The following is a 13,379-nucleotide window of genomic DNA, read 5'->3' as shown; positions in this document are numbered from 1 at the left end:
TCCGCCGGAATATTACGATATTGACCATGGATTTGCCAATCTTTGCGTTGCCCTCGACCTCGCTGTCGCTGTTGACCTCCCTGACGATCCTGCTGAGTTGCCGAAGCCCCTAGGTCCTGAGCTTCCTGCTGACGAGAGAGCCTCTCTAGTGCCATATCCTCCTGCGAATTGACGACCTCGAATAACGATCGAATACGCCCTGCGGCTCCCTCCTCTTGTCGCCCGCGGTGGATGATATGAGGATGTCGGACTAAGGCGAGCCCTGGATTAAATGGATTTCTCTGTCAGATATTGAAAGACGCCATTATGGATGGAAATGGTCTTTGGTGAAGGACCGCCCTGCCTTCCAGTACTCTTGTATAAGATGGATAGACCTCTCAAATGGGCGGGTCGGGTCCAACACCACACGCACGACGGAGACCTCCGACAAAACCCGAAAAAGATGAACCAGGTGCTACAAGGTAATATACCAACCCAGCAAGGCCTAACTAAGTCTAAGACTAGCCAGCCTACCAAGATCCTACAAACAATTAACATTGCAATGATCGGCGCACCCGGCTTTCACCGACACGCTCAGAAGGAGGAAACTGAGGTCTTTACCACATCGCTTTATGAGATCGACGGCATCATGGCCGGAAAGCAACCGGAACCAGCGCTTGCCGCGCAAGAGATCAGAGAGGTGGTACCGAAGGCACACCATAATTATACAGATATCTTCTCTGAAGAAGAATCAGACACGTTACCGCCACACCAACAGTCAGTGGAGCAGAAGATCGCGCTAGAATCACCAACAACCATAGGATATTGCCCTCTCTACAAGATATCCGCAGAAGAGCTAGCCGCAGTAAAGAAATATATCCTCGAAACCCTCCACAAAGGATTCATTGAGCTAGGATCCGCCCCGTCCGCATCGCCTATCCTAATAGCTAGAAAGCCAGAAGGAGGCCGCCGCTTCTGTGTAGACTACCGGAAGCTAAACGCTATCATAAAGAAAGATCGCTACATATTACCCTTAATCGACGAAGTTCTACAGCATATAGGCAAGGCAAAGTTCTTTACCAAGCTTGACATTAGGCAAGGCTTCCATCGAATCAGAATAGACCCTAAATCTAAAGACCTAACAACGTTTCGCACCCGTTATGGCTCTTTCAAGTATAAAGTGATACCGTTCAGGCTTACCAACGGACTAGCTACCTTCCAACGACATGTTAACACAGTTTTGGCAGACTATCTCGATGATTTCACTATAGCATTCGTCGACGACATCCTAATTATAGTGAGACGCTCGAAGAGCATATGATCAGGAACCCAACCAGGTTCTATGATTCACTGATTAAGTCTCCTGTGCTTAGCTAGGTGGTGCCTGGTCCATCTCCTCGCCATTCGCCGGGAGAATCAGCCGTCAACTCGAGCGACCAGATGGTATCGAGCATTCCCCCCATCACTCTGGCTAGGGAGGCCGATTCTGGTAGCATTGCAACCTACCTGTTAGAACGCAGTGGACTTAATGGCTGTAAATATAAGATCATCTGTGACAACCCGTCGGAGTATGTTCTGTCCTAGCGGAGCTGAGATACTGTATCACGATCAGTTCGAGACTCAAACATTGAGGTAAATAAGTATTCTTCGTCACCTTGAAATGCTCCCGTGGGCGTTGCCCTCTGGATCGTACTTCTGAGACATATGGAGTGTTCTAAGGGGGTCCGGTTTTATAGCCTTGGTGCCACTTGGCGAACGGGGACCAATAGGAGGAAACAGGCTAAAGCTAGGGTGAGGGGGACTTGGATACCATCCGACATGGCTTTTAGTTACATACCTGGCTGTTCTTTGATCTCGAGATTCCTTAAAGTTTTGACTCTTCTTCTACTATATAATAGGTTGGTATTACCGACAGAGCCAGAGCCCAGGTGGGAATATGCCTGTCAAACTTAGTCACTACTGCAAGGGAGCTCTAGAAAGGGGCGTACCTAGCGCAAGCCGCAAAACATGCGTCTGGGTCTCAGGGCTCTTCCTTTCTCCTCGAGCCACGAGAGGTTTCTATTGGCGGATGCGTTCACCCGCCCACAGAAGCTTCCATGTGGCTTGGAGAAGTGGGGCAATGTCAGGGCGACTTTGGCGGGCATACTTGAACGTTTATTAGCGGAAGCAAACACCCGCCCACAGGAACTACAGTACCATGTGGCTTGGAGAAGTGGGGCAGTGTCAGTTCGATTCGGACGAACGTGCTCGAACCTCTAACTACCCCTTTTTTCTGACTGTTTGGAACGCATGCATAGTGTTCCGTCCATACGGCGACGTACTGTAGACTTCATGCAGGCTGGCAATGGTTCAAGTACGTATCTTTGACCTTGCTACTCACCAGGGATGCCTGTGTGAGACCTGTAGACTCAGTCTGCATATGAATATTACTAATGCACTGCAACGAATCACAGCTGCGCCAGACACATAGCTAGCGGGCAAGAATTTCATTGGCGGGCCGGCCCACAAGAAGCAGGCAATACGCTACAGTACTGTATCTGCGAGGACGATGCACATGTACCGTAGGATCAACCCAACCCGATAGAATCCAATTTTGCATAAAACCTTGGTCTTGGAGTTCATAACTCTGCTAACTAAGTTAAGCAGAATAAGATAACGTAACGTAATTCCCGGCCGACCTGGACACCCCAAAATGTGACGCATTACTAACATAAGGGATTGGTGGAGCGGAGGACTGGTGGACATGTGATCGGACTAACCGGATTGGGCCCGTTTGCGCGAGCGCTCACTAGAGATAGTTGACAGCTCCCTCCATAGTTTCTTCCTTCTTCACTTTCGTTGCTTCGTTGAATGCACCTGTTTCATCACAGTTGGCTCCTTCGTAACACAAAACATCATATAAATGCAATTTCTTAGGTCACAGTATATCAACAACGAGAAGTTGTTTTTGCTTGATTATTAGTAGGATAGCGTTTCTTCGCATTAGAAATAGCATACCATAGCTGAGGTACAGTACAAAGCCTGGGTTGCTGCCCAACTCCCTGATTGCATATGAAATATTAAAAGAATGTGAACCCATCAGCAACCAATCAGTTGCTAGCGGTGAGTTATCCCATTTCATGTCCTGACAAATACTTGTTGTGTCTGTTAGGTTACACTTGGCAAATCATCGAAAAAGAAGAGTCCATTCAACGAAGATATCGAATCTGAGGAAGGAAAGAAGAGAAAGAGCAAGAGAAAGGGAGATGAGCTCTCACTACTACGCCGCCGGAACTTTTCAATAGGGTCTTGGTGCTGGCCGGTGAGAGGCTCTGCGGGGGCGGCGCGGCGTAGCTTGTCTGGAGAAAAGACTGGGTGGACACGAATAGAGTCTGGGAGGTAGAGTTTGTAAGCATAGCCTACTTTTCCGGTAACTAGTTAATGTTAAATTATAGTTAGGGTCTACTCGCTATGTCAGCGAGCTTCCGGCTTAGTCGATCTGTGTGCCAGTTCTTTGTGGTGATAAATTAGTTTGGTCACATGGTCTGGAAGGTTCCGGCGGCGTAGTAGTGAGAGCTCATCTCTCTTTCTCTTGCTCTCTCTCTTCTTTCCTTCCTCAGATTCGATATCTTCGTTGAATGGACTCTTCTTTTTGATGATTTGCCAAGTGTAACATAATATCGAATTTCTTTTACTCTCTCTCTCCCGCCGACACAGCCACTGACGCGTCACTTTGCTGTCACTGTCTAAGCTCAACCGGCGACCCACCCGAACCGACCGAATCAGAACCATTGCCAAGCCTTAGCAGACACGAACCGAACGAACAATATGCCGAACCCTCCAGAGAAGAGCATCGCACGCTCCACCTTTCGAAAGAGACCAGCACCGCAGGAATCGGAAGAGCCTGAAGAACTAGGATCACCTGCACACCTGACCGAGGCCGAGCGATATCGAAGAAACCTCATACGCCAGCGCGGCTCGCCGCGTGAGTGTCGTTCACCTACTGGAACGAGATAAGACGACCACCGTCTAGCTCAAGAACCCTAGAGAATTCAGGACGTAGGCCCTGAAGGACTCCCCGGGGGCCTTTAACACCCTCCTTTTCAAAGTTCAGCTTTGGGAGGCAGTGAAGATAAAGACACAACGAGACCAAGAACAGCTCGAAGCAAAAGTCCAATAGTACAAGAAGCAAACTGCTAAGCTAGAGGATAAAATTGCTGAGCTTGAGGACAAACTACGTGCCGAAATTGAAATAGGTAATAGCAACTCTGACGTACTAGAAACCGATACGATGAACTACGAAAGTGATACGACCAGGTAGTTCAAGACTACGATCAGGCTGCTAGCGACCGAGATGGCCTTACGACGGCGCTACACTGCCTTAGCACGACCGCAGCTACCGGAACTCGGACTCCACGACCTTCGCCAGCCCCCGATACCCAGAAGTCCGCTAAGATGCCCGACGCTCCAATACTAGATAACGGTAAAATCGTGAAGTTCCAAGACTGGAAGAACGCGATCAGGACCAAGCTACTACAAAACGACGATCACTATCCGACTATAGCTCACAAGCTAGCTTACACATATAGCCGTTGTAAGGGCAAAGCGCTCCGTCACGTCAATCCTCGCATGCGCCCGGAGGTAACGGGTGCCTATAAAAGCGTCGACATCTGTAAACACTTAGAGGGTGTTTTCCACGATCTAAACTATACGCAGGTTGCCCGAGACCAGTACCTCGAACTCAACATGAATCCCCGACAGGATTTTACAGATTTCCTCGCCGAATTCACTTACCTTACAGAGGAATCCGAACAGCCAGAGCAACTCCGCAAGCGCGACCTGTACCGAAAGCTTCCTACACTACTCCAGAACTAGGTTATGACTATGGCTAGCGAAAACGATATCGACTTCGACCAGTGTATCAAGAAGTATTAGATCGGCGCACGACTGATTAACTAGCAAATAGCCTCGCGAGCCAGAGGCCTTACGCCAGCTACCACCGGATCAGCGCCTCTAACGCAGGCGCTGGCGTAGGGGTAGTCCTCTACGACTACCCTACGACGTAATTCCTTCTCGAACAGTACTCCTGCCGAGCGAGCAGCGCTTATAAAGGAAGGCCGTTGCTTTATCTACAAGCAACAAGGCCACGTCTCGCTCGATTGCCCTAAGCAAACCACGATCTCGAACCTCAAGGCTGTAACTACCGCTACTCCGAATGACGATCTTACTACAATAGAGGAGGAATAGGAGGATACGGAGTCGGGAAAAGCCTAAGCCTAGGGGAAGTCTCCTTCCTTGGCCGGTGGAAGGTATCCCTACGCTCGCTAGATTTAAGTAAATTGATCGGACAAAATAGCCTTATATTTAAAGCCCAATTAGCTCTCAATTGTTACGAGGAGCCAGCTGCGAAGGAACAGGTGCATTCAACGAAACAACGAAAATGAAGAAGGAAGAAACTACGGAGGTGCTGTCAACTATTTTGTAGAGAGCGCCCACGCTAATAGGCCCAATCCGGTTAGTCCGGTCAGCTGCTTCCTCCAGTCACATAGGTGATCTCCACATCACCTGACTCCAGATCCTTCACTCTGTGGAATCGGAGGCCGCTACTCCTCACGTGACGATTCACATAGACTAAAAAGGTCCGAGGACAATCTTACTTAGTAAGATTGTCGCGGTAACGTAGTTAGTCCACGGCCGGTCGGGCCACCCCAAAACACTATACTAAATGCAATATTTTCCAACATCATATTTCAACGCTCAAGGCTAATTATATAGACTTGAGGTATCTTAGTGTTTAAGATATCATACTAGGTATTTTTATTAGGTCGAGAAATATTTTAGGGTATCACAAAGTAGATATATATATCTTCATCGCTCGATCGGAGCGTATTTTTGGTAATAGTAGTAATTAACTATTTTCTGAATATATTAGCTATGCTATACTATTTGTAATACTAGGAAATCATACTATACTAAAAATTAAGTAAAACCGTCTTCTTGTTGTTGATATATTTTATCATGAAAAATCGCATTTTGTATGGTGTTTTGGGTTGGCCCGACCGGCCGTGGATTACGTTAGCGGCTTATATAACTAACAGGTCCAGGGACGACAACTCCGCCAGTCCCTTATGTATGTCATGCGTCACATACCTTACAAAAAACCCACTAGGCTATTTTATGTTATATTATAAAATTCTATCCATAAATGGGTTTTGACGGGGCCCCAATGGGGAACCGCAGTGGTTTGTGGGTTGCGGTTTGGGGGTTGGGGGCAAGGTTTGCCCCCAATTGCGGTTTTTGGCGCAGTCTAATCAACACCAGTATACTAATACTAGAATAAACTAAAGCGATGGTTGTTGAGATATAAGATTGTAAAAACAACATTTAATATAGTATTCTACAGTGGCGGGTGGGTAGTGAATTATATTATGGTGGGCGTGCCGAGAACAAGTTTATTAAAGGCTAAAGAACCTCTAGAAGTAAGTAAACTTCGGATAGCGCCTAGTTATTAGTAACCTCTAAAAGGCGTATATTTCAGCTAAAGCAGTCAGAAAGCAGAATTGGTGAGATATTATTAGCTAATGCTTTCTAAAATAATTAGGTACAAAGGAGCGGACGATTGTCTATTAAGGGACAATCCACAAACAAAACCACAAAAAGCCACATGATTCAGAGCTAACCTATTCCAAGGTATAAAAGCCTAACGACCTAAGATATCCTAAGACGGAGAAGGCTAGTACTGTCCGAAGAATAGGATAATAGCTAGCCTAAAGCTTTCCGCTTAAAGAAGCCCGTCAACGATATTATTCAGGAGGCCGTTGAGATCCAAAGGCCCCGTATTCCCATCGGCCGACGCAGTCGTAAGGTATTCACATTCCTACGGATCGTGGTAAGCATAATATATCGTAAATTGTATACTACTAGATTTATACTTACCTGTTCGCGCACGTCGCAGCAGATTATAGCATCACCAACAATGCACCTACCACCCTCTTTAGCAGGTGAACAGTTAGCGTCAATACCGCCGGCGGTGGCCCCAGTTGGGCAGCAGTAGCATGACGAGGTCGAGCTGCCTGGAAAGAAAACGTCCGAGGATTGGCCGGTCTGGTCCACTGGTTGAGGGGCAGCAATTGCCGTGCTAAATAGCCCGAAGATAATAGTAGGGGCGATAAAACGCATTTCGAAGGTGAATATTGAAGATAGTAAGTTAGAATAGCAGGAGAGGAGAGTAGATTCGCGATGTTGAAAATGAATCTAAGGGTTAGTAGATAGGCTTATATAGTATTATCTAGCTCCCTATTACGGCCTACTATTACGTATATAATTCTAACAGACAAGGGGTAGATTAGTTCCCCCTATCAAATACGCGATGGTCATATCGAAGTATGTGATCCTAGTTATATCCTTACTATAAAGTAGTATTATATAAAGAAGAGGTAATCTACATAGCTAGGAGGTGTACATTCCTAAAAGCGAGCGAGTGCTATTCGTATCTTTTTATATCTAGGTCCTATCGGTATAGGACAAGAGCGGGTGCTTTGACCACTCGGGGAGCAATAACTAACCCTAAGTATTGGAAGGTATCCCTACATCAAGTCTTATTACCATGGCCGATAAATCTACGCTTTTCCTGAGACTTGAATGTCTTTATCAGAGTAGCCTACTTATAAGTTATAGCTACCAGGATATATGATGTAGCACGGCCTCGGGTCTAAGATGTAGTAACTTCGAAAATTTTAGCCTCCCTTCGCTAATGCCAGGTCAAAAATTGTGAGAAACTAGAAATAGCCTACCCTTTACTATGGTCACTTTAACCCTGTCAAGGAATGTTAGGATGAGTTCGTCCTATGCTAAGATCATCTGGCTTTCGTCGAGCGCTAGAAATGATTAACCCTACGCTATAGTCACTTCAATCCTGTCTAGGAATGTTAGGATGAGTTCGTCCTATGCTAAGATCATCTGCCTTTCGTCGAGCGCTAGAAACTGTTAACTCTTCGCTATAGTCCCTAGTTTCCCCGCTTGGAGTATACTGGGACGGAGCTTGTTTCTGTTTCCGGATTTTCAAATTTGTTTTTAATTAGTCTCAAGTGGGTGACAATATTACATTACATAAAGAACAACCCTTACTCAACTTTTACAAGCACAGCGCTAGGTATTATGATGCTAGTATGATTAACCATGGACATTCTTGAAGAAAAGTAGTGAGTTATTATTAAATTATTCCTGTACGTAGTGCGACGACCAAGAGTTAAAGACAAGTAACAGTAAGTCCTAAGCCGGCTTCGTAGGAAAATTACTTGTCTCCAATTCGTTACTAGAATGGATACAAAATAGGCTCCCGCCTAGGGGATCAATGAGAATGCCTAGTGAATGTCCAACTCAATGTCGGCTATAGCAGTAAGGGATATCATTTGAATGTTACATCTGGAATGAATGCAAACTCCTTGTTTCATATTTCTTGACAGCCATTATAAAATATAAGCTTATATATCCCTAAGTGCATCGAAAATGTTTAAATCACACAAGCCACAATCTCCTATGATCTAATGCTATAAATGATTGAAGAAAGCCTTTCCCCCTCCCCCTGGTCCACTAAGGTGACCTATCGTCTTCTCGAACCGTCCGATAAGATGCCGTCCGAGGCAGAGGACGAGGTTGAAGCCGATTGCCGACGAATATATATTGGTCATATCCTCTTCCACCCTGGAACTAGTATTGCTATACTACTGATGATCTTTATTACAAACTTGGTTCTCCTGTCTATGTCAATGATACCGCCGGGCTCTGCCTCGCACGTTTCTACTCATAATAGGGAGAGCATTATCCATACGTCATTTAGCCAAGACAGGGCTTTACAGTCTCTTGACCATGCATACGATGATATATGGGGAGCCCTTTCGCTAAACAAAACTTCTGCGGGCTTGATACACACCTCAGACAATGGAGTCCATACAGGTAACGGAGCAATTGGCATGTGGGTTCCACCTATAGTACTATCTCCTGGGGTTGGAATAAAGACGCACCAAATTTCTAATAGTATATGGCTGACCTCTGTATGTCCTAAGCAGGTTCCATCAGCTTCATTGCCTTACAATGTTACGCATGGCCCTCCAGTCTGCTACAGAGGGTAAAAGAATAGGTGTGGACTGGCATGATGATGATCACTGGCCACACTGTATGGACTACTTAGTGAAGGTAGGCTGCCTGCTACGCTATCTTCTTATGATATATTTACGTCCAAAATCTGGCTGTCCGTGTCTAACTACGTACGCTCTAGACAATCCTTTGCTTTGCTGACGACACTATTGAACAGCCATTGCGGAGGTTAGATGGCAGTGACTTCATAGATGGATCCAACGCAGTGAGGGAGTGTAGGTCGCCGCAGCCACTTTACAGCCTGTATTTAAAAAGTGGTCTATAGTAGTTGTGACGATCACATGATATGGAAGTTGGTGGAAAGCTCCGGTGTTTGTTTTGGCGTTTGCAGTTGTAGTGAACCAGAGAGCTCATCTCTCTTTCGCTCTCTCGTTCTTTCTTTCTTTCCTCGGATTCAATATCTTCGTTGAATGGACTGTTCTTTTTTGATGATTTGCCAAGTGTAACCGTTCTCAAATCTTGGCAATATTATTCAAGTCAAAACAATTCAGGGGATGGGGGTTGAATTTCACTGTATCTTCTGGGCTAGGTATGTAGGATCAGAGAATATACATAAAAAACCAACGTTCGGGTTATGGCGCCCTCAGAAACTTCATCCCTGCGGATTCTGATTGATCGGATAAATCTGCCATAAATGAAGCTTGCTTGTGGCGTCTACAAAAGCCAAACTCTAATACGGCTTCCGTCCATTTATGTCTGAGCAAGCTGAGACAATACGGGCTAGTAATCCTCTCGGACGAATAGGCAACAAGGTGAGATCAAGCGGAGCCAATCTTAGGATGACAAGGTTGATTCATTGAAGAAAGAACGAATATCATGGGGCAGATTGAATTACCCCATAGATGGCCACGATACTCGGTGTTACGACAACCGTAATGCCAAGGATACCAAATCACTATATGTACAAACCACCAAGGAAAGTGGGTCAATCAGCATACTGTAACCCCTGTCTAGGCGGTAAGTTACCGCTCCATGTCTCGACACAAATTTCTACCACCTCCCACATTTTATTACCACCTAATACGCTAAAATCACCTAATTGGGGCGAGAATTTGTTTGGGAGGATTACGAAGCCTGTTACAGCCGTGATAATTTCCCGAGGTTGTATATTATCAGCCTCTTAGAGTAGGCAACGGGGCTCGTGTAATGGCCAGAAAGCAGAAGCCCACCATGAAGATACATATGAGCGGCTATTTATTCCAGCCAATGACCCTCATGAGGAGGCAAAAAGCTGGTCGTTATTTTTCCAAGTCAATACCTTCCCGAGGCGGGCTTGGGACATGGCCCAAGCGCAGGGCAAATAACGAGTGACTGTATCTAGATCGGCAAGAGCAAATTGCTAGGCGCCGCCCTGTTGATGATATCACTTGGGATTCGTACCTTTGTATGTCACTAGGGGGCCTTTCCACAAAATTCCAGGCAGGGATTGAGCTCTGTGATCATAGCACAGGGTATGCTACGCAACTTGAGATTCGTACCTTTGTATGTACTAGGGCGCCTTTCCACTAAATCCCAGGGATTGAGCATTATGGTCATAGCACAGGGGATACTACGCAACTAATTGTAACTAGACCAACCGAGACGATGTGTCTGCAGTTGTCATTCTGTTAGCAGCAGCTGCCCGAGATTTCATTTCCGTGGCCATGGAGTTATAAATAGCAAGAAAACCTCTGGGTCCGTTTGCTCGAGCCTACCGGCAAGTATTAGTAAGAGGTGGAGGTGGATTATGCAAAATGCGTTATTTCCAATGCCCATGGGGCTCCTGCGAAAAGGTTAGTCATGGTTTCCCCAATTATATGATCCTTCTGACACGCTTGTAATAGGCATTTATTCGCAAATGTGACCTCTCCCGACACTATCAGATACATACAGATAATAGGCCCTTTATCTGTCCTGAAGAAGACTGCAACAAACGGTTCCACCAACAATCTTCCCTGAAGGTTCACCAGAGAATCCACACTGGTGAAAAACCCTATGTTTGTGAGCTTGAAAAAAATTGTAAGAGAGCCTTTGCCGATGTAAGTAAATTTCCATACGCGATACACCCCGAGCAAGATTTTGTTATCCATTTCAATCGGGGCTAAATACTATGCCCAGCCATCTAGCTATGCGAGACACCAGCGTACCCATACCAACGAAAAGCCTTATAAGTGCCCTATCTCGTCTTGCAGTCGGAGGTACTTCCAGATCTACTAGGAGATCTTGTCTTTGGAAATTGCGGTACTAACTATATACTATAGGTTTTCCCGGAAATCTTCATCAAGAAGACACCAGCTTGTGCTCCATCCTGAAAGCCTCATGTTGGAACCACAACCAGACCACGCATTAGCTTCGCTGCCACTACCCCCTCCTGGTATGGCATCCAGCTATTTCCCTATTCCAATCTCCCAGCCTACCATTCAAGATAGGGATGGTCTTCTGGCTTCTGCCTGTGAATTATTATCCGATGGGATCAACATAGATGGCCTGTTCCAACCGATCAGCTTACCAGATATTTCCACTGCTCCTTTCCACGCCAGCGGAGGCCGGAAACATTGACCAAAGTCTCCCCTCCCTTAAGATTCATACTGCATCTATCTGATCCTGGAATCCTCTCATATTGAGCACCGATTAGCTATGTACGCAGTCGCAATTTTCCACTTGAACCTGCTAAGTCAAGCGATACCCATTTAGTTTTTAATAGAAGGGAGCTCGTTGTGCTTCCCTATTCCGGGTAGCATGGCTATGAAACAGCGCCAGGCCAAATGTAGTGGCCAGGCACAGCTCTTCTGCTGCAATCATGGCACCTACGCTGGAAATACTACCGACGTGAACAAAGGTATCCTTGCTGGAACACTGAGTCACCTCGTCGGTTCCAGAGGTGCCACGATTACAGCAGGAGAGCTGTGCCTGGTCACCACATTTGGCCTGGGCCTATTTCACAGGCATGATGTCCGGAACAAGAAAGCGCCCGTCAGGGTTGCCCTTATTCGCAACACCATTTCTATCACATTCACCGCCAGCGCTTGGCGGCGCCGCGATTCTAGCCAAGGATAAACAAGGATTTCGAATTGAAAAGCATGGCGCATAAGTTGGACTTCGTCTCAAAGGCTCACCTGTTCACAAGCATGTAGCCATGATGGTGCCCCTTCAATACACATTTGATGAGATGCCCCTTCCAACTATAGGATTTAGTAAGTCTATAGACTACGGATGGTGAGGTTTGACAAGAACCTCTCCAAAAAATCGTATTTTCCTTTTCCAGCTTAAATTGAGTAACGAGTGTGACGAGGGACACACAATAGGCGTTTGGTTACCGTTATTACATGGGGTTTGGGGGATTTAATATGGCAAAACGCCGTTTTCTTATGTATCTACTGTTTCATGCGCATGGGCTGGCGTTCGGAATGCTCTTGCTTCCGCCGGAGGAAGCGCCTGCATAGCCATACGACACTAGTTAGGCTGCATCAGGTTAATAGAGTATCATCATCATCATCATCATCATGATGGTCACATGATCTGGAAGGTTCCGGCGGCGTAGTAGTGAGAGCTCATCTCACTTTCTCTTGCTATTTCTCTTCTTTCCTTCCTCAGATTCGATATTTTAGTTGAATGGACTCTTCTTTTCGATGAATTGCCAAGTGTAACAACTAGTCGCTAGGATATTGACAATATGACCGAAGGTATATGAAGGGGCGGTCAGCGGTCCCCCACGAACTGGTGCTCACTAGGGATGAAGATACTTGTAATTATTCCTGCATTAATTTTTGATGATGAAACTTGTTGATATACCTCTTCGCTCTAGAGAATGAAACGTGTCTTAAAACCGTGTATAGGACCAAAGGAATGAAATCGAAACAGGAAACCCTGATAACTCAACAAACACGGAAATTGAGAAAAGCATTTTATGGCCACTCAGTTAATATAGAGCTCGACGTACTTGCAGCAAAGGGCTTTGACCTTACAAGTGCGCTTATGCCTGTCCTGAATGGCACCTTCTCGGACGACTTCTTGGAGGGACCCAATTTCTTTGCGTCGCGAGCCGCATGTTTCGCTAGCTAGATCGGAAGTCTGAAAATTTTATTTCCATATTTCAAAACTGAGATTGGACACGAAATAAAATTGAGAAAGCAGGTTAACAACAACCAAAGACAGAGCCGATCTATTGTAATGGTGATCCTCCCGTAGGATTTCTGATAACTCACCATCCATGGGGGGTTCCAACCTGTATTTATAAACTGTCTTCAAAATTGGGAACGGAAAAGAACTGTCCTGATAATAGCTAG

The 13,379-nt window shown here is 45.9% G+C and overlaps 3 protein-coding genes across 3 annotated transcripts; 2 read left to right on the top strand and 1 right to left on the bottom strand.

Annotated features, from left to right (window-relative positions):
• Nucleotides 1-3,786: 3,786 nt before the first annotated feature.
• On the top strand, nucleotides 3,787-4,833 carry N7482_010763 (uncharacterized protein; the record flags this gene model as incomplete). The annotated part of the gene is made up of 2 exons (XM_056692887.1): nucleotides 3,787-3,943; nucleotides 4,280-4,833. The coding sequence occupies 2 exons, from the start codon at nucleotides 3,787-3,789 to the stop codon at nucleotides 4,831-4,833; spliced, it is 711 nt and encodes a 236-aa protein (XP_056538844.1).
• A 1,906-nt stretch (nucleotides 4,834-6,739) lies between these two features.
• Nucleotides 6,740-7,137, bottom strand: N7482_010762 (uncharacterized protein; the record flags this gene model as incomplete). Its single annotated transcript, XM_056692886.1, has 2 exons — nucleotides 6,740-6,835; nucleotides 6,895-7,137. The coding sequence occupies 2 exons, from the start codon at nucleotides 7,135-7,137 to the stop codon at nucleotides 6,740-6,742; spliced, it is 339 nt and encodes a 112-aa protein (XP_056538843.1).
• A 4,695-nt stretch (nucleotides 7,138-11,832) lies between these two features.
• Nucleotides 11,833-12,150, top strand: N7482_010761 (uncharacterized protein; the record flags this gene model as incomplete). The annotated part of the gene is made up of 1 exon (XM_056692885.1): nucleotides 11,833-12,150. One exon carries the CDS (start codon nucleotides 11,833-11,835, stop codon nucleotides 12,148-12,150), a length of 318 nt encoding a protein of 105 aa, XP_056538842.1.
• Between the last annotated feature and the right edge of the window lie 1,229 nt (nucleotides 12,151-13,379).

This window comes from Penicillium canariense (assembly GCF_028826845.1).
Source record: "Penicillium canariense strain IBT 26290 chromosome Unknown utg000008l_segment0_segment0, whole genome shotgun sequence".
NCBI classification, from domain to species: domain Eukaryota; kingdom Fungi; phylum Ascomycota; class Eurotiomycetes; order Eurotiales; family Aspergillaceae; genus Penicillium; species Penicillium canariense.
Note: the sequence above shows the minus strand (reverse complement) of the source record. Positions and strands in the feature narration are given on the sequence as shown.